The sequence below is a fragment of the Marmota marmota genome, unplaced genomic scaffold (assembly GCF_001458135.2).
Source record: "Marmota marmota marmota unplaced genomic scaffold, marMar, whole genome shotgun sequence".
Classification (NCBI taxonomy): Eukaryota; Metazoa; Chordata; class Mammalia; order Rodentia; family Sciuridae; genus Marmota; species Marmota marmota.
The window spans coordinates 26,460,201-26,482,115 of record NW_026000057.1 but is presented as its reverse complement, the minus strand read 5'-3'; the positions used below and the strand labels follow the sequence as shown (position 1 = coordinate 26,482,115).

General features: G+C 35.3%; 1 protein-coding gene and 1 long non-coding RNA gene across 3 annotated transcripts in view; one reads left to right on the top strand and one right to left on the bottom strand.

Annotated features, from left to right (window-relative positions):
* The window catches only part of Unc5c (unc-5 netrin receptor C), a 344,358-nt gene that overhangs the window by 188,035 nt on the left and 134,408 nt on the right, over nucleotides 1-21,915 (top strand). For both annotated transcript variants that reach the window (XM_048813645.1, XM_048813646.1), the window contains exon 2: nucleotides 2,929-3,150. In XM_048813645.1, the coding sequence (XP_048669602.1) occupies nucleotides 2,929-3,150 (222 nt within the window). The remainder of the gene's footprint in view (nucleotides 1-2,928; nucleotides 3,151-21,915) is intronic.
* LOC125619783 lies at nucleotides 13,475-17,371 on the bottom strand. Its single transcript, XR_007351373.1, has 4 exons — nucleotides 16,843-17,371; nucleotides 16,015-16,102; nucleotides 14,854-14,937; nucleotides 13,475-13,923 (listed from the first exon to the last, which is right to left on the bottom strand). It is a non-coding gene; the product is annotated as an uncharacterized LOC125619783 (long non-coding RNA).

Below are 21,915 nucleotides of genomic sequence, written 5' to 3'. Positions count from 1 at the left end.
GTAATCATCCCATTTGTATTTTGTCATATTTATCCCACTATCCGTATCTACTGTCTTGAATATTATTTACTAATGTTATTTCTATAACCTAAATTGAGTACTAGAAGTGACATGCCATATCACTTAATGTTACTTAATCCAAGGCTGTAGCTTATTGAATAAATTTTGTAGAAAATATTAATAGACTATTATGCTATTATTGGCGAGAGCAGCTCTCTAGAGCAATATTAAGAGGTGGGTTCTGTAGAATCTAGAATAATATGTAAAAAAAGAAAACATTAAATTTGTCACACGAAGAAAACATTTCTAATGATAAAAATCATTTTTTAGTAACCTTCACTTTAAGTGTTGAAAAGTGCTTTGGAAAATCAATACTGTGGGAAGCCTCAAACCAAGACATAGATTTATTTCTTCTTATCACAATCATCTTAAAACTAAATATTAAGGAAATGCAAAGTTAGCTTGATCATATGTTTTATAACGATATTATTAAATCTTTATTTCCCCCCCATCACATTTAACAGAGCCTCTTGTTACTTGAAAATATATGTGTGATTTTCTTATCTTCATTCGTTTTCTCAGTAGTTTACAATAAAATAATCAGAATAAAAAAGATACACATTTTTAGCAGGGCATAGAAATCAATTTTTAGTGTCTCTATAAAGTCTTTCCATAGAATATGAACCTATAAATACTTTGTTACATTATTAAATAAAGTAATGTAATACATGATCCTCTGATATCTTATAATTCCTTTTAAAGGAATAAGACTAATTTAAAACCACAGCTGAAAGCCTTTTTATAATTTGCATACTTAAATACATAATTATTAAATGCTTTCACATGTTTTGTGTATACAACTACATACTAACAGTAAAAAAAAAAAGAATGAAGTCTAGTTTACCATCTGTCTCCATGAATAATAATTAAAAACAAAAGCCAACCTTGTGTAGAATTTGAGTTTTATATTTTGCAGTGCTTTATTGATTATCAGCCCTGTCAGTCATCATATACAACAGGAAGTGCTTCAGCTGACGAAAAATAGGGCCTTCAGGACAATAGTTTTGTGGTGATGGATCCGTCAACAGCTCAGTTCCTCATCCTTTTGCCTTTCTGAGCTATGTTTATTTAAGCAGGCTTGATTGTTCCTACATATTGACTAAAGGAGCTGAATTGATAGAAACAAGGTTATTCTTTAGTAAGCTGACAATTTGGCTCCTTGTTGTTCAACAGTAGAAAAAACAAATTAAGGAGGTAAAGTAAGAAAGAAAGAAAACTATAGGAAACATCACTTACACGCCAGAGTTGGGGGAGCTACTTTGAAAACTCCTTCTGCCCATGATGCAAGTGAAGCCAACTTTTACTGCAAAAGAGATTAGCAGAAACTGGATGTCATTACTATTTGACAGCTATCCCATGATCTAGATGAAAAATGTCCCCAACCAGGTTCTTAGGAGACAGATGTTCACTTCACCAATGGCCATCTCCCAAAATGGGGCAACAACTGAATGACAAAAAAAAGAGTTTCAAGGTAACATCTAAGCAACCAGTCTTTAAGTACCAGAACCATATTTTGTCTTTGCTACTGAATATATATAGTGCTAAGGATTTTTAAAAATTTTTAAATTTATTTTTAAATTTTGATCTGAGAGTTTTGTCCCTCTACAGATTAGCATGTTTAGGAAAATAAAAATAGTTTTGTTTTTCTCTGTTTCTTATAAAAAAGATAATTATCAGTCGGGCATGGTGGTGCAGGCCTGTAATCCCAGCGGCTCTGGAGGCTGAGGCAGGATGATCGAGTTCAGAGCCAGCCTCAGCAAGAGCAAGGCACTAAACAATTCATTGAGATCCTGTCTCTAAATAAAATACAAAAAAGGGCTGGGGATGTGGCTCAGTGATTGAGTGCCCCTGAGTTCAATCCCTGGTACCAAAAAAAAAAAAAAAGATAATTATCAAGCTTAATTTACTTATAATGTATTGAAAAGACTCTTTTTACCTTGACTTTTGTGAAATGTGATAGATTTTATTTAAAAAAATCACTTTTATGACTTTTTATTTAGAATCATGCAGAATCCAAGTTTTAAAAAAAACTCAAAGTGAACAAATATCTCAAGGGATTTTTAAGTTGTGTTTATTCAATGGTGTTGGAACATCAGGGCAGGAGCAATATGTTTGATAATTTTCAGTGCCATAAAAATGAGTGTGTTGTTCTTCTTTAAAACAAAAAATCCTCAGTAATCCAATGAGAACAGGTTTTCCCAGTCACATAACACCATATAAGGTCTGAAGTGTAATTTTAAAATAAGACCAAAAAGCATTTCTAGACTCTAGGCTGTACTGTGCCTCTGAATTGATGTTATCATTACTATTTCCAATGCTTTGTAAATTATGAGTTTAATTAATATATGTTGGCTGAATAATGTTTCACACTGTGGAATTTTTTGAAAATAGTGATAGATTTAAACTGAATCTAAAGATCCTTAGTTTGTGTCTCTAGTATGTCTATTCAATGCCTTGCAAAGGATTTAAGATTTTCATTTGAGCCTTGTGCTTTTCAAACAAATTTTTCTTATGAAGTTCATTTAGCTTTTATCAACTCTCATTGAGAGTAACACTGTATACTGGGAAGTGTAGTAATATATTGGGAAGAGCACAGTGTTGGTGTTAGACAGCCTTGAATCCCAATTCCAGTTCTACTAATTACTGTCTGTGGTTTGAGGGAAAGGTGTTTATTCTCCCTGATGATGTGTTTTGCTATGAGTATAATAATGCAGCTCCTTAATTGAGCATCTAGTCTATTGATATATCTGGCATGTAGTAGACTTTCAAATCATGTAATTATTTATAAGTCAGTATTTTAAAGTGAATAGCAAAATAAAAGACAATTTATCTGAATGTTACGACCATTTTCCACTTTCTTCTTAACAGACGACGACTTTTTTCATGAACTCCCAGAAACGTTTCCATCAGATCCGCCTGAGCCTCTGCCACATTTCCTCATTGAGCCAGAAGAAGCCTATATTGTGAAGAATAAGCCTGTGAACCTGTACTGTAAAGCCAGCCCTGCCACCCAGATCTACTTCAAGTGCAATAGCGAGTGGGTTCATCAGAAGGACCACATAGTAGACGAACGAGTGGACGAAACCTCTGGTGAGTTTTCACTGGCATTTGGACGGCAGTGCAAGATCCTACGCTGGCCTGTTGTCATACTGTTATTTCAGTTAGTGAAATTAAAAATGGAGTTTTTATCCCTTGGAAGAAGTTTTGAGTCAGTTTGGTTAAGATTTGGTGATCTCATTCCAAGGATTACAAAATAAACTGTGATGAATATATCTTGACTCGATTCCTGTTGGACTGCATGTAATTATAGCATTATTCATGCTTGAGGAGATAAATAATGTGAATAAATAGACTGAATTAATGTGGATGCCCTATTAAAAGATGTCTTTCAATTTTACTTGTGTGGTAGTCAGATCTAAAGGTCCTGAGTCTCATGTTCAACTTTACTGACATCACTGAAAGTGTTAATCCATAAGCAATGTCCCCTTATATTTTTAAAAGAATCTGTCAGTGTTGTAGAGTCAAAATATGTTGTCTCCATAACTTACATGAACTTATCCTGACTCCATAATTCTTATCTGTTGTTATATTGAGGGTGACAGAACAGGCATAGTGAGAGATCCAGGAGCAGGAGCTACCTTCTGAGTGGGTCTTGATCAGAGAAACTTGGATCCTGGAATGATTAAAACTCCTGATTCTGCTGTTCCATAAATATTGCCCTTAAAGATAAAATATTAAAGGTATAGAAAGGACAAAGTCAATTTTAATAACTCGAGTTTACATTGGCTATAAAGGAAACTTTCTTAGTAGCAGTTTTTTGTTTTGTTTTGTTTTGTTTTTTTACTAAACAACGAGTAATTTAGGATAGTTGTGGAATCTCCTGCAGTTCTTAAATTGAAAAGATATATGTATATATATTCCTCATGATTTAGAGTGTTTTTGCTCTCCGGTAGGGAGACTATCCCTTGGAAATCCCTTTCAGATCCCTTCGATATCTAGGATTTTTTAGTACCAAGACATATATTTTAAGTATTAAGACTCCATCCACCAACATTTCTAAGCTAAGTAGTTACCTTTATGGTAAAAAAGTGGAAGCATTTAAATATCATCTTGTCCTTCATAGATATCTCTATGTACCAAAATGGATTGACGTTTTCAAAAACCAAATGGTAAATAAGTCATGTTTGTGCCTGAGAGTTGGATTATCCAAAGACAAGCACAGACCGGTGCATGAAGGGGATCTACATTCAATATCACTAACAGCAAAAGTAGTATATTGAATTAATAGGACATAAAGAAATAAAATTTACTATGAGATAATTAAGAAAAGGCAACTTATATGGAACATAAACTCATATAACATAATGCGTATTTGGAAATCAGGTGGCAACTCTTCATAATTGCTTGTCTATTTGTGAATCAATATGTTCACTGTATGTAAGCTGCTGACTGCAGGAATAGCTGGGTATCCAATTGTAGGGTAGCTTACTTCAGGGAATTGCCCCACCTCTTGGTCTAATTACTCAGAAAATAACTCCACCAGATGTCTACAAATTCTCAAGTGGATTGAGTTTTATTTGTTTCAGCTCATTTATTTGTAAAGATTTTGGATACCTAAGCTTTTAATGATAGGAGAAAGATAAGATATCACAAAAGCTAACATGAGGCTCACAACATATTTTATACACTTGTCTTTGCCAAATTAATGAAAATGCCTATTTAGAAAGATTACAAATAATAATAAAACTTCTTTGATATTCAGCACTTCTGCCAACTTCATGCTATGTAGGTAACACATATACAAACACACACGGGGTTTCTTTCCATAAAACATTTGTTTTCTATGTTTCTACACAAAAGTAATTGTTACTACATGAATCCAATGATTGAAACTACCTTTTAAAGTTACTATAAACTAAAATAGATGACATGTTTCTAATCAAATTCAGGATGGATAGATGAGAAGGAAGAAGAGATTTGGGAGCTTTAACACAGTTTTCTGAAGATGGCAGGGGTGGAGTCTAATGCAATATGGTTTTCTGTTGGGTTTCGTTTCCATTTGAAACTCTATGAGAAAGCCAGCATCCATCCTAAAATTAATATTCTAGACACATCCTAGGTCTAAAATTGGGAAAAAGACAAAGATGTCTGCAGATGCCTATCTTATTTGGTATTATTCTAACTTACTAACCAGTGTTATTAGACAACACAAGTAATTAAGGAGACTAAATTATTTTAAAAGTGAGAAATTATCATGTATGACAAGTGGTATGGTTTCCTATCTGGAAAAGTTGTCTAATTTCAAAGGAAAAACATCAGAAATACAGAAAAGTAGCTGATAAAAAATGTGCATAACCTATTAATTTTTCTTTGTACAGAGAGCCAGTTCAAACTAAAATGTAATAAAACATATTACTTGGAATAAAGTTCAGACATTTGTCAAATTTTGGAAAGAAAAACAGTTTTTCATTTTGATTTGTTTTGTTTTGTTTTGTTTTGTTTTTTTCTCTTAGTGCTTGGGACCAAACCTAGGAACTCACACGTGCTAATCAAGCACTCTAATACTGAGTTACATCCTGGGCCTAAAAGAAAAGTTTTAAGTTCTTTCTGCACAGAGCCAAAAATTAAAAAATAAAAAATATTATGACTCAAATAAATAGATATACATTGTACTTGAGTAGAAATCATTAATATTTTTAAAATTTCTGCTATTTATAAATGAATCTTTAAGGTCATTAACATTGTATGAAAAATAATTCACACAAAAAAAATTGGGGAAATTCTGAAATAGTAGAGTCATCAGGGTACCCCAGGTTTTTATCATTATATTATAAATCTGAAGATGTTAAGTGAGTTTGATCTTAGCAGAAGACAAAACACACATATTAATGGATTAAAATCAATTAGATAAAATTCTCAAATGCCTAAAGCCTTTCAGAATGTGATAAAGATATATTTTCAGCCACTGAGGAAAAGAGTTTATTCAATGCATAGATGAGACAAGGTTAGGAAACAGAAACCAGAAAAATAAAAATATCAAGCAAGCAAGCAAGCTTGTATTCTATCTTATTTTTTAAAATAGATTCTAGATATTAGGACTTAAAGTCATCATTGTCATCATCATCATCATCATCATCATCACCATCATAACTAGGAGAAATTTTTGACTATTTGTTGATTGGTCAGTTGGTTTCAGTGATCGTTTTAATCAACTTTTTCATCACTGTGACCAAAATATCTGACAAGAACAACTTAAAGAAGAAAGTTTATTTTGGTTCATGGTTTCAGAGGTACAGTCCATGGTTCGCCAAAATCTATATTTCTGGGCCCAAGATGAGGCAGAACATTATAGGGGAAGAGCAAGGCAGAGTAACACAGCTCAGGACATGACGGCCAGGAAGTAGAAAGAGAGAGTTTCCTCTCACCAGAGACAAAATGTAAACCCCAAAGGCATACCTTCAGTGACCCACCTGCTCCAGCCATTCCCTACTTGCCTACAGTTACCACCCAGTTAATCACATAAATGGATTAATCCATTGATTAAATCACACCTCTCAAAATCTGATCATTTCACCTCTGAAAATTCTTGAATTATTTTACACATGAGCTTTTGAGAGATACCTCATATCTAAATCATAACAGTGGTATTCCAAACCTTTTTTATTAAGACAACAAAATCTAGAAGTCGTATAGGAATGCATTAATTACTTAACTTGAATATCCAAAGCAAGAATACTTCAAGCAAAACCAAGATACAGGTTAAAAAAACAGTTATTAATATCTGTGGATGTATATTAATCAAAGGGCTAATTTAGTTAACATATAGCCATTTTTTAAACTATAACACAATACCAGCAACTCAAGGGAAGATTCAGGAGAGTTGGAACATGGAGATATAGGAACAGAGATGCCAGTAGCAACTAAGCATCTAAAGAGATGTTATCATGATTAAAACATTTGTTAGTATACAGAGTTGATTACAGGCATATTTTGTTGATGGGGTTGTAAATTGATACAATCTTTTTGAAAGCCAATTTAAAGATACATCCAGTATTGAAATACATACATACCATTTCACTGAGTAATTTCCAGTCTAGGAACCATCTAACAATAAAATTCCAAATTTGTACAAAGGCTTGTCCTTGCAAGTTGTCCACTGCAGTAGCATATCAGGTACTGTTTTTCCTTAGGATGGAATACTGTGATGCTGGTTGAAACACTGAAGTTGTTCCACATGTGAAGCTGTGGGAAATTCTCAGATAAAATTTTGCAGGAAAACCAATGCACAGAACATTTCTTGTGATATGCTCCCATTTTGCAAAGAAAGAAGCTATACAATGTATTTATATATGCATTGAAATTTTCTAGCGAAATGTGCAACAAACACTTGACAGCTTAGAATCCTGGTGATAAATAGAGACTTTCATTGTTTGATTTTTTTAAGTACTGAGAATATATTATTTTCAGAATAAATAATGAAACCTGAAAATCAGCCCATACCACATTATTGCATCTCTTTTCCTGCTCTCATCAATCTCTAATCTGGACAAATATTGTGGGGAAATTTGTAGGTCTCTGGTATTAAAGTTTTTGATCTTTCTGTGATATCAGAAATATTGTGAATAGCATCTAAATAGTTTTTGCATAAAACTGAATTCACCTACAATTTTGATCCTCAGCTCTCCACTTAACACAATCTGACTATAGTATTATTGGGGCCTTGGTGATTTTAATATTAAGAAATATTAGAATACATTCAGTGTTGAAATATATTACAAATCAGAGAAATTTTCTGGGCATTTAAAAAATCAGGTTTGTTCTCAGATGATAGGACAGATAAAAAAATATTGCAAACAAGTTCATTTTTACAGATACCTCTGCCCTTAGAAATACCACTTGGAAGCATATTTAGTGTCCATCAGAGACATTGCCTTGTGATGAAGAAAAATCAGTTACATTCACTAAAATCTCTATCAAACATACCTTTACACTGAAAAAAAAATCACAAAACTGGGAAAGCGAAACTAAAAATGTCATTTTTAAAAAATTCTTCCTTTTAAATTGTCAAGCTGTTAAAAAAATCTCTCTGACTCTAAAGAATGAAACAAATGGTTATTTGTACTAAGCAAAGTTCTACCATTGATCATAACGAAATGCACTGATTAAAGAGCATTCATTATGGTTACTGTTTGCCTTTCCATCATTTAAACTGTACTTGCAAAATTTCTTGCATATGCATAATATAAGAAACAGTAAAGGGAAAGCAGCATTTATTAGGTGGTTTAGAAATGTTCAATACAAGCTCTTGATTTGGTAATAGAGTAATACATACCTATGTGGCCTTCAAAATTCCATACAAATCTTGATCTGCTCAAAATTTTATGGTTATATTTTTAAGAAAAACTCAGGCTCAGCAGCTTGCTTTCTATTTACTTGAAGTCTTTTCAACTCTTGTTTCCATGGTACCTAAGATCCCCCATCTAAAAGCAAATATTTTTCCTCTGTAAAGAAGCAAGGGAGTTTGGAAAGCCACAGTTGTTTTGAAATTTTAATAATCCCTGAGATTTTCTCCTTTCATCTTTAATTATTCTCAAATTAGCAGAAAATGTCAATAAGACCAACACAATAATGATAAAGAGAGTTCCAAGACACATACAGAACACCTTACATGTATGATGTCCTTTAGACATCACAAAAATCCTATGAAATGATTTTTGGGATTTGGGGGATTTATCTTGTTGAAGCTCAACAAGATAAATAAACTAATTCTCCCCAAATCACATACAGAGGAGGTGATTAGAACTAGGATATGAACCCAGGACTCCCTGTTTCCAAAACCTTTGCTGTTGGCCCTGTGCCCAGTATCTCCCTAAATTCTGCCACAATTGCTAAACACAGAAGAGTTAATCTAAAAAAGGACAATCATCCTTTTCTCAGGAATAGAAAGCCTGGTTCAAAATGCCAGCTAATTCTGTATCTTTACTGCTGTTTTATGCCTTCTTTGTCTTGTGTTAGTTTTCTACACATAGGCCTTTGTGATTCCTGAACGTAATGTCTTAAGCCAGTGCTTAGGATTTGATTCCTTTGTTCTTGAAAGTCTTTAATATTTGGTCACTTAGCAAAAGGTGGGCCTTAGCAGAGAAAAAAAAAAAGTTGATGAGAAGAAGAACTATAATTGGGCATGAATTTAAGTGAATGGCTTCTACTCCATACCTCGCCATGGAGCCTTCACAGATACACTGTCAGTCAAATCCTCAATTTTTGCAGGAGTGGAACAATGAAATTTATTCTCATTTTGTATTCCTATTTCTAATACCTCTTTTCTCCATCCCAGTACCAAGAAATAGACATCGCCAAACAGTGATTATCACTTGCTGCCAATACCTTCTCAAATCATCATTTTGTTTTTTATTCTTATTTCTGTTCCCCAGTTTAGGTCTTTACTAGACTAAGGTGCCCCATGTACATTGTTGGTCTTGGCCTTTCTCTCGGTTTTCCACTGCCCAGGTATTTATGGGTCTTAAGCACAGCTCCAAGTGATGTCATTCTACTTCTTTAAATTCTAGGATGGCTTCCCTTTGTCCCTGGAATAAAGGACATCCTCTTTGGAAGACTTTAAACTCTTCAGTATAATTAGTTCCTTATCAAACATTCTAGATCATTCTAATAGTTTCTCTGCCACATGCTGTATATGATAGACCAATTGGATTTTTCTTCTTATCTGTGTTCAATGAATTACTGGTGTCTTTTAAGTTCTTAATAGATGTTACTTTGGAAAACAAGAAAACAAAAGCTTTCTGGTCAAATAATTTATAAAACACTACAAATAACTATATTCCCATTTTGGAAAAAATATGAATTTGTCTTAATCCATTTGGGCTGGCTTTAGGAAAATATATTAGACTGGGTAGCTTATAAATAGCAGAAATTTATTTCTCATAGATCTAAAGATCAGGAAGTCATAGATCAAGGTGCCACAACATTAGGTGTCTGGTGAGGGTCTGCTCCTCTTACTGTGTCCTTGTACAGTAGAAAAGAAAGAGGTTGTACCTTACCTCATTTATAAGGGCACTAATACCATTCATGAGGACCACCTCCATGATCCAATCATTTAAAGGCCCCCACCTCCTAACACCATCGCCTAGAAAGTGAGAATTTCAACTGAGTTTAACATGATTATATTATAAGGAGAATAATGAATGGTATGATATCTATACTAAATGTGAAAAACAATTCTTCTTACAGAAGATTAAGCTATCTTTACATATTCCTCAAATCACCTATTCATGAAATATTCCAAGTAAGCACATTGTTGGTATATCTCACTAAATTTCAGTTGTTCCAATTTCGAAAGTAAGGATTTCAACATATGAATTTTGGATGACATAAATATACAGGCCATATCAGTTGTGTACTAGCATGAGGAAGTCTTAAGAAAGTTCTGCTGTCGAACAGCCTTTTTTACTATTAGGTAACTAAACTATTTTTCACAGAACCTCTACTAAAATATCATGACACTTACTGTCACACAAGGAGATGATTTAGAAATGCTGCTTGTACATTTTGAAGGGAAATAAGGGAGGATTTGTATAAATTTTATTAATTGGTGCATATGCTCTTGTCTTTTACACTTTTGTGTCTAAGAAACATAGAAATTTTGAGACAATCATTTAAGTTAAACTTGATGAATTGTTGGCATGCTTTTCATTAAATTGAATGTAACCACTTTTTTGTTATCTTGACTTTATGAATCTACTTATGTCATAAAGTTACTTACAAAATAGGTCTGGTCACATGCTAACATCTTATTAATCTTTAATACATAAAAGAGACAGTTATCATATCTCCTTTCACAACTTATCTCTCCTCTTCAGTTTAAACACTGTACATTGGAGGGTAAGCACCAGGAGATCAGCAGTTATGCCTGTCTTTTTCTCTGTTCCAGGTCCATGCTTAACTTGGTGTTGCACATAGTAGGTGTTCAACAAATACATATTGAATGAATTATTCTTCATTCTATAGTTCCCTCCATCCTATCTCTGTTAAAGTCCTACTCATTCTTAAAGAAGTATCTTAAATGCAGTGCTGTAGAGGAATATTTCTATAAAACCCCAAGTCATAAGCAAACATATCTTCATGTCTCCTACTTGTATTCCCATTTCATTACATTCAGATATATTATTTGTATGTATATTTTATGTTAATCCACCTGAAAATCTCAACAATTTGACAATTTTAGGTGCACAACTCATAATTTCTTATAAATTTATGTTTATCATGTTATTCATGAAAGTTATAGTCATCTATACACAGATCTATTCATAAACATGTACATTTTATCTATGATCTTTGTATCTTCAGCAAGATTAGAATGACATGGTATGGCTCAAATTGTGTAAAGCATTGTCTTATTTGAAATTTACAATACAAGGCACTAAGCACAGAAAATGATCAATGAACGTTTGTTTTGTGAGATTACAGCTACTCATCCTACTAAATTTAAGTAACTGAAATTTAGTGAGATGTACCAATGATGTGTTTACTTGGAATATTTCATGAATAGGTGATTTGAGGAATACATAAAGATAGCTTAATCTTCTGTAAGAAGAGTTATTTTCTACATTCAGTATACACATCATACCATTCATTATTCTCCTTGTAATATAATCATCTTAAACTCAGCTCTCTTTAACAGAGTGAATATGTTCCAAAGGAAGTTACATGGGTTTTATTTAAATTTGAGTAAATGATGCATAAAATGTAGGAAGTGTGTTTGAACTTCATTCCATATTTTTTTATTTAAGTCAGTAGGCATATTGACTTTGTAAAAATGGAGGTTTATGTCTGTAATATAGTTATCTGCCAATGAAGATAAATGGTTCTGGAATATAAATCAATTATTTATTTGATTTCCTTCTCAGAGGTACTCATTTCAATACCAGAAACGAACATTTTTCTTTTCAATATAAGGTTGGTCTCAGGGCTGAGTAAATAAAAATAGAAAATTGATAAGGATGCATGCAGTACACAAAGGCTTTTCTACTGAGTCAATCTGATAACTTCACAAGAGAGTAGTTGCCAGATAGTCATAACTGTTTCTTATTCTTCATTGTGTAGTGTTCGAAATGGGCTCGTCCTCATTTCACAGTGATGCTGTCTTGAAATGCATGGGCTGATGTGGCTGCCATAACTTCAGCTGCAATTATGAATCACAGTGGCGTCAGAGTTTCAGAACTTAAACTTAACAGTGCTTTTACTTCTGTCCTATCAGGAAGATGGGTCTCTGCTAGGTTGAGTGATTTGGGTTCACTTATTGTGTATAAACCTGACTTTAAAGATCTCCATTCATTTCCTAACTTGTGAACAGAAGTAAGTATTAGGAATGTTTTAGGCTACACACTTGAGTTTCTTTAGTTGCCAATCTACTATGCTGTGAATATTTGTTTTTGGCATTTGTTCATTTCTGGCAGTCCCAATATTTGCAAATATCAATATTATAGAGCTTGCACATATGCCTAAACACCCTAATTACATTGTATTTACAGAACAATTTAATTTTAATTTAATTATATCTTTATATCTCTTGCGGATTTTTTTGTTGTTGCTGTCATCAGGGATTGAATCCAAGAGTACTTAACCACTAAGCAACATCCTCAGCCCTTTTTTCATTTTTTAATTTGAGACAAGGTCTCACTAAGTTGATGCAGCTGGCTTTGAACTCATGATTCAGCCTCCTGAGCCACTGGGATTACAGGTGTGCAATACCATGCCCAACCTCATGAGGAATATTTTAAATATCTACATTGAATACTGGATAGAAAATTTTAATAGTATGTACTTATTGAACAGATATGGCCTAGGACATGAATGAAAAGTAAAGATAAGAAAATGTTACACTATTCAGTGCTATTTTAGCAAGCTAGATTTTATTAGGGGAAAGCCGAAATTGTCTAAAATTACAAATAGCTAGAGTTTGAACATAATGAACACAAAAGAACCCCCCCCCTTTCAATCAACACGCAGGGCAAGGTTATTTGTAATGTGTTTCTCCTCCTTTTGCCACAATGAAATCAATGAAAGCATTGATTAATACAATTTAGTCAAGAATATGCATGTGAGTAAATATGTAAGCGTGTGTGTGTGTCCCCAAATTCAGAAAAAGAGAGAACCAAGTCTGACCACCCTCAAGCCAATACAGAGGCTACAATAAGAAGCAGGTGTCCAAGGACATTCTTCATCTAGATTACTTGCTGCCCAAACAGGGCATTTCAGAGCAACACTAGTAATTGTGTTGCTATGGCAATTATGCCGTGTGCCCAGCAACCATGCATACACTGTGGCTTAGAGTTTTAAAGTGCCCACTTCAAAGTGAGAATAGCACAATTGTTAAAAAGCCATGGTGTATTTTTTTTAAAATCTAACCTTTGGAAAAAATATGAGAAGGATTTAAGAAGGATCTCTCCTACTTTATTTTCATGGGGGAGAAAAGACGTATTTAACAGAGTTTTTTAAAAATTTTTTTTAGTTGTCAATTTATTTTATTAATTTATGCAGTGCTTAGAATCAAACCCAGTGCCTCACACATGCTAGGCAGGCACTCTGCCACTGAGCCACAACCCCAGCCCTTTAAGAGAATTTTGAATTATATGTGAAACAGATTGAGCATCATGTTTATAGAGGTTGTTTTATGAAACAATTTCAGCTTAAATGGCAGTTTACCCTCCTAAAGAGCTTATCTTTTGTCCTCAACTTTATTCTTTTTTAGGTGTCTGGAACAATAGTGTTAATGTGTAAATAAACTTGGTAGCTCAAGATGAGAGAATGGCTGTTTTAGTAGCTTCATCGTAGCTCTGACCAAAATGCCTAAAAAGAACAACAAAGTTTATTTGGGCTTCATGTTTTCAGAGGTCTCAGTCCACAGATGGTGAGCTTCATTGCTCTGGGCCCAAGGTGAGGCAGCATATTATAGCAGAAGGGCCCAGAGGAACAAAGATGCTCAGCTCATGGGAGTCAGGAACAAAGAAAAAGGAAGGGGATGAGGGAAGAACAACCCATCCAGGCACATCCTGAGAAACTCACTTCCCTCAGTCATGTCCCACCTGCCTACATTACCACCCAGTCAGTCCATTTCAAACAAGGATGGACAGATTCAGTTACAGCTCTCATAATCTAATCATTTTGCCTCTGAATATTCCTGCACTGACAGGAGGCTTTGGAGAACACCTCATATGCAAAGTACAATGTAGACTGTTATCCTTTTCTATTCTGTGATGTCACAAATTCTTATCCATTTGATTTGATTTTTTGGATCATCAAATCTTTTTTTTTTTAATTAGGTCTAATCAGTTATTCATGACAGTAGAAATCTCTTCAATTCATTGTACACAAATGGAGCAGAATTTTTCACTTCTCTGGTTGTATATCACTGAATCTTTTTTCTTTTTTAATATTTTTTAGTTGTAGTTGGACATGATACATTTTATTTTATTTATTTTTATGTGGTGCTAAGGATCAAACCCAGCAACTCACAAGTGCTAGGCGAGAGCTCTACCACTGAACCACAACCCCAGCCCCCATCACTGAATCTTAATACCCATTATTCTATCAATAATTTGCTCAAAATCCTAATACTATTTTCTCTCTCCTCACTCCAAGATATTTTCACATCTTTAAAGACACAATAGAGTATTGTTTGAGTTTTAAAACCCTACAATCCATGAATAATATAATGTTAAACTTTGAGGGGGGAGAACTTGACTAGTCCTGGATCCTTTCATCTTCTCTGCAGCATACCATCAATTCTGAGTCATCCGTTAGCTAGTGATTCTCAGAGCCCTCTTGGGATGCCTGTTGAAATATCCATTCTTGCCAGATCCTCTGAAAAAGCACATTTGGAGACACAAAATCAGCATGTATTACATGAACACTACAATTTGCCAAATATCAGGGTATCTGGCAAAAAATGTAAGCATAGCACATGGGAAGTATAACATCTAGCAATGAAGAACAATTCAGAATTGAGAAATTTTGGACTCGTTCCTAATTTTATTGAGGTTAAACCTGATTATAAAAATTCTGTTCTGGAAGACATTCCCCAGGATATGAAGGCAAGAGCAACAAGAAACTATTAGGGCAGGGAACTGTCAACCCTGGCTGCACTTGACAATCACCAGGGGAGAGGTTTGCAAACACCTATGTCCTGGCTCCAACCCTAAAGGTAATGATTTAGTCGGGAACAGAGCATAGCATTTCCTTTGTCGGTTGATTGGTTGGTTTGTTTGCTTTAAACTCTCTAGTAATGCTAAGGTACCACCAGGCTTGACAAACAGGGCATGAGAGAGACACTGTGTTGTAAAAGTAGGGTACAGGGAGGACCTAGACATTGTGTTCAAAAACCATGACCCAGCCACTTGGCTTGGTGCTGTAAGCATAGACATCACCATGGAGATGACTGCACTACAGGAGAGCCCCATCTAGAGCGAGCAAAAGAGGCCAAGGAGAAGTTAGAAGAAAAAGGTCTGCTTTACCATTTGCTTGATTCTCCTCTTATTCTGAGAATAAACAAGTACAGGAACATCTCCACCCCTGGAAATTCTGTGGTGTGGAGTTACATGTTACAGAGCCCCTGCTTTCTTCAGTATCCTTCCCCTTGTCTCTGCCTATTAAACTGCTCAGACTGAGGGATTGCAGCCTTCTGAGGGAAGTGGGGATACCCCGGAGCTTTAGTGAGTGAAAATAAAGTTGGAAACACCCAAAGGATCTTCTGTCGAATGCTAGTCCAGGGATGGCAGGGACTGAATGTCAAGCCTCTGTATAACTCCAGCCCGGATGGTCCTGACAATGAAGCCCTCTGTATGAGGTGATATCAGTGACTAGAAGGCTGCCTCCCCACACCCATTCTGGGAGCATTTGTGAAACCAGAAAAACACTGCATGGCAGACAGATTTTCCTCACCTTTTTCCTCTGTCAGATTCTTGAGGCCACTCTTTGAATGTGGAGACAGACAGTAAATGCCCTTAGTCACTGTGTTTGTTTCCTAGACCTGCCACAATAAATTAGCACAGATGTGGTGGCTTAAAACAATGGAAATTTTCTCACAATTCTGGGGACCAGAAGTCTGAAGTTCCGCAGAGTCACACATACTCCCTCTCTTAGTGACTCCAGGATAAAACCCATTCCTTGTTTGTTTCTGATTCTGGTGGCTGCCTCCATCTTCACATTGTCCCATACTCCATGTTTGTCTTCTTTGTGGGTCTTTTACAACAACATTTACTGTTAGGCTTAGGGCTCACCTGGATCTTCCAGGATAGTCTTCTTATCCCAAGTTAAAATCCTTAACTTGATGACCACTGCCAAGACCTTTTTACCAAACAAGGTAACATTCATAGATCCTAAGGATTCATATGTGGACGCGTCTTTTAGGGGACCACCATTTAGCCCACTTGTGTCCCCAAGCATCTACAAGAAAAATGTTACTTATCCAGGTATGGTGGCACCCCTCTGTAATTCCAATAACTCAGGAGGCTGAGGCAGAAGGATCACAAGTTCAAAGCCAGCCTCAGCAATTTAGGGAGGCCCTCAGCCACTTAGCATGACCTTGTCTCAAAATAAAATATAAAAGGGGGCTGGGGACTTAGTTCAGTGTCAAAGCACCCCTGGATTCTATCCCCAGTACCAAAAAAAGAAAAGAAAACATCCCTTAATGTGACAAGACGAAAGGGACATGCTGGTGAAGACAGTGAGTAGGATTGGTGAGGGTTAAAATGAAACGCATTTGTTTACCTGGCTGCTTTTCCTCATTTGTTCGGTATTTCTAAGTTAAATATCAATGTAGCAGGCAATGAAAGCATTCCCTGGTGTTCTTTACCAGCTTTCTGAAGCTTCCCCCAATCTGCTGTGTCGCACTCCAAGCCAGAGACAGGAAAAGAACTGCTCAGCCAGGCTCTGTGTACAGCTCATTTTCCTCATGCCCACCGTGTCCTTGCCAACCCCTGCACTGTAACCATCATCCTGTCTCGTGGAGACGGGAAAACTCTCAGGGCCACATTTCACATACAAATTCTTTCCCCACATAGTTGCCAGAGCCAAACCAGAAGAGCTAACACAATCAAAGGGCTGCACTTCATGATTTCCTCTGCCCACGCCTGTGCGCATGTGAGTGCCTATGTGAGTGCATGAGCACACACCCACACACACACACACACACACACACATTCACACACTTATTTTTGCTTGGCCTAGCAACACAATGGGAATGTAAACACTTTGTTAATGCAGCCGCTCTCAGTTAGCTTCCCAGATGGCTTAAGTTCAATAGATTTTTCCCCCTGATTTCCTCAGCTTCTCCTAGCAAGTGCTAAACAGCCATTATGCCTTTTCCTGCACATTGAGATTCATCTGCAGCTACTAAACTGCCTCCAAAGTGCTTCAGTTTTGCATGAGTGCTAAGCTGGGGACTGGGAGACATTACCCAGTACTGAAGGCCCAGATCATTAGAAAGAGCATGTAAATCCTCTGAACCAGAAATAAAAAGTGCAGAGATTTCCTTTGTGAAGTCTCAACTGCAGCTTTATGTAAAACACAGACCTTTAGCAAGACTTTACATGGCCCCTTTTACTTCTCAAATTTTATTTGTGCTTTTTTTTTTTTGGTTCTACTTTGGCACGTGTGTTCTAATATTTTTAATTTTTAAACAGTTAGATTTCTATCAGAAACATGCAAAATAATAGCCATTCTGTCTCATTGTTTCTGAAGACCCCAGAACCCTCTTCACTTTTAATAGGGATGATACTTCAAAGTATTGCTAAAGGATCACCTGCAGGAAAGATTTTTAAAACAAAAAAAAACCCGAAAACCTGCTGCATAGCAAGAAGTTTTGAGAGGTGAGAGGCTGACACTTATAAGATATGTGCTGTATAAAGTATTTTAGATGTAAGATTTATATAAATACTGGATTATGGAAAATTTGGAATAGAATCTAAAGGGGACTGTGAAAATTACCAAGAAGGAAGCAATAATATGCTTCTCATCATTCAATAGATAATCCCTGTATATTGTTAAATATGTCTTCTTTGTATTTTTCAAGGTGAATATATTTTTAATCAGCATTTTATCTGTACTTTCACCTCTACCATCTTCACAATCTGCTTGTCAGACCATCTTACTGCAAATTAAAAATGTGTGGTCAGCTCCAGTACTACCTGCGAGAGGGTGGCCCAGAAGGGCTGGAGTCCTGAGTCCTGCAGCTTTACATGCTGTGGGCCTGGGCTCACACCCCAAGGCCCTGGAGTTGTGACAAAATGCACTTATGATAGAAAGGTTCACTCTATCCATTCAAGAATAATAAACTAGTCAGTCTCCTTTTACATGATTGCTCTGTAATTATTTCTCTTTTTTCCCATGTATGTACATAATAGGTGAGACTGTCTTTCTTTTTAGGATTCTGAGAGTAAAAATGTGTATTTGATGTACATTTATGGTTAGATAGTGCCGTTCATTATTTATCTCAAGACACATTTCCAAGAACATTTATTAACCACTGATTTATTCAACAGTGCATAAGTAAGTGGAACCTGACAGAAATGCAACTAAAAAGGGTTATAATAGGATATGAAGTGAGTGCATTCCAACTTGTAGGTACAAAGAAAATACTAGATGAATAACATGCATAAAAATGTACACAGAGACGTTAGGCACATGAGTATACTGTCTGTGTAATATATCCACTTTAGGCAGAAAACCAATTTTGTCTGTCAGCATGTTGTATACATCATTTAGACTGAATAGTACCATCCATTAATTTCCCTTTACAAAAACATAGCTAATCATGAAAATGGCATGATCTTTATTAGTGTTGATATCATTGCAAAATATTTTTTACTATGATTCCACACCTCATGACTCCAACTCTACTTGTTAAATAGTTGTCTTTCATGTTCTCCCCATGAAAGTTGTTTATCCACTAAAGTATGTATCTTTGGAAGGGAATATATTTCATATAAAAAAAGGAAAAATGATAAAACTTTGCCAGGAGATATGAACAGACATATGAAGGAAGCCGTTTGTTCAGTTGGCAATATTATACAGGTATATAAATATCTTGGGGAATTGGAGTCCTGGTGAGAAACAGTCATTTTTCTTTATGATGTTAGAGGAGAATGGACAAGAAGACATCAGCAGTTACAAACAATATTCAGAATCAGGTATCATTCTTCAGTCATTTCTGGCTTAAGCTTATTTATCTCTTGCAAAAACATCAAAATTTGTTTGACTGCAAAAAAGTGATAATGACAATTAAACACTATGACCTAGTATTTCAATTTAATTTGTTCAATATTGAAATGATATTTTGAAAGCACTGCACACATAACATTTTGGAAGTAATTTTATATGATAAATAAATTCCTCTAAATTTTATAATATTTTAAGCATAAATATCAAAATCAAACATTCAGATATTTGAAAACACTTAGAATTAATACAAATTTCTATCTATGTGTTAAATCAGACGGTGTCAGTTTTTTTAAAAAAAAAAATTTAATTTGAGCTCAGCATTGAATTATGGTCAAAAAACATCACCAAAGTGCATGGGATTTATAAGTATTTTCTTCATCCATTTATCCAATAGGCACTAATTGAAAACTACTGGGTGCCATTCATGTTATAGTCAATATCATTTTAGTCAGTACTGTATGAAGCTGCAGGAACATTTAGACCTCCCTGCCCAAGACTGATAGCTCAAGCATGATGCAACGACACACCTGTTTATGTAACAGTCCTAGGAAGGTGACCTTGTCTGGTGCAGCACTGCTTCCCTTACTGGGGCATGGACTTAGGCTCCTCCCAACTGTCTCTCTACCATCCTCTGAGGTCTTACTTTATTTTGCATCCAGCCAGCAGTAGCAGGGGAAATACAGTGAGACCCAGCAGCTTCTCCAAAAGCCTGACCTATAAAAGGTACATGTGGCTTCTGCTCACATTCTGTTGACCAGCATTGCTTTGTGACCACATCTGAAACTAAGCAAGCTAGAAAATATGGTCAAATTGTGTCCATGGGAAGATGTAAGGAGCTGGCAGTCTCTGCCATGCCATCTGTCTATAAAAGTAGTCCCTTTTCAAGATTTCTTGTGATCTCATTGCAGTTCTGTGAAGTGCACTGAGAAAAAAAAACTATTTTTATCAATTTAAAGTTTAAGAAAATGAGAAATTTAGTGCCATGCTTAAATTTACTTGTGATAGTAGCCAATCCAGGATCAAAAATCAGGTTTTTTTCCTTTCATTTTAATGTTCTATTTTTCCATATTTAGTTTTCTCTGTCACTAAAGATTTCATTTTGCAGAAAACAATAATCCAAATTTCATTTTTATTTGATGACTGTTAGTATTTCAATGGCATTGTGATTTTTTAGAAGTTAAATTTCTTCTCTTTTCCTAAGCATCTTTTTTTCCCTAATTACATTGTGATAGGACCTCTGCTGCCTAGGTACATAGGAATACTCTAAGTTCCAGCCTCCTTTCCTGAAAGTTCACCTGGGTGGAGTGATCATTTGTTGCCAATGACTGCAACTGACAATTATGCTGCCACTTCCCAGCTAAGACACTTGAGAGCAAGTGTGAGTCCTCTGTTCTCTCTTGGAGACTCTAAAACCATGGTTAGAAGGGTAGATCTCCTAGAAATCTCATGAAGGACAGCTTCCGTGGAGTCCTTTTGTGATGCTGAAAATTTAGAGGAGTTATGTATCCTTTGAAGAGAATATGTTTTAAAAAAGGAAGTAGAACAAAACTTTGCCTGAAGACATGAACAGGCATATGATGTATTAGGCATACACCCTGATGAAAAAGACATGGCTGGTTCTGGAAGATGTCTTTATGATGTTGAAAAATTAGGGGAGGACACAGAACAAAAATTAGGACACAGGATAGCATAAACTACTCCAGCTTCTAAAATCATGTTAGCTAACTCATATTATGGGATTATCCTGCCAAGAATTTTATGTGCATTGCCTCATTGAATCCTTACAACAATCCATTGAGTTAGGAATCTTAATTCCATTGCTCTGTTGAGGAAAGTTAGATTAAATGAAGAAGTTTTTTTCAAGATCATACATTTAGTTAAAGAAGAACCAGAATTTCAACCAGATCCTTTTCCAAAGATCATACTCTTAGTTAAATCAACTGCCAAGGAGTAATTTAAAATAAGGTTTTACTAGCATAACTTTGGCAGTCTGCAATTCTATGTAAAGCCCTATGCTATCAAAAACTAAGTGCAAAGGGGAAAAAGTAAGTATATGTAATAGAGTCAGCAGAAGGGCAAAGAGATTTTCTTTGTTAAAAAAGGTAACAAAAATTTAGAAAATTCATTATATCTGGGCATTTTATTAAATTATTTCTCCCTCTTGAATGATAAAAGAATGATTTGATATTAGGATTTCAGGAATGTATAGAAATATTTTGGAAATATGAGAATACATAATTATTTATCAATCCCTATACAACATTAAATTTGAAAACTGATATTTTAGCACAAGTTCAAAATACATGCTCTTAACAGAGCAGGGAGGAAGAGCAGGAGGAAAAGACTAACATTAAACAGAGACATGAGGTGGGAGGGAAAGAGAGAGAAAAGGGAAATTGCATGGAAATGGAAGGAGACCCTCATTGTTACACAAAATTACATATAAGAGGTTGTGAGGGGAATGGGGAAAAAAACAAGGAGAGAAATGAATTGTAGTAGATGGGGTAGAGAGAGAAGATGGGAGGGGAGGGGAGGGGGTATAATAGAGGATAGGAAAGGTAGCAGAATACAATAGTCACGAATATGGCATCATGTAAAAATGTGGATGTGTAACCGATGTGA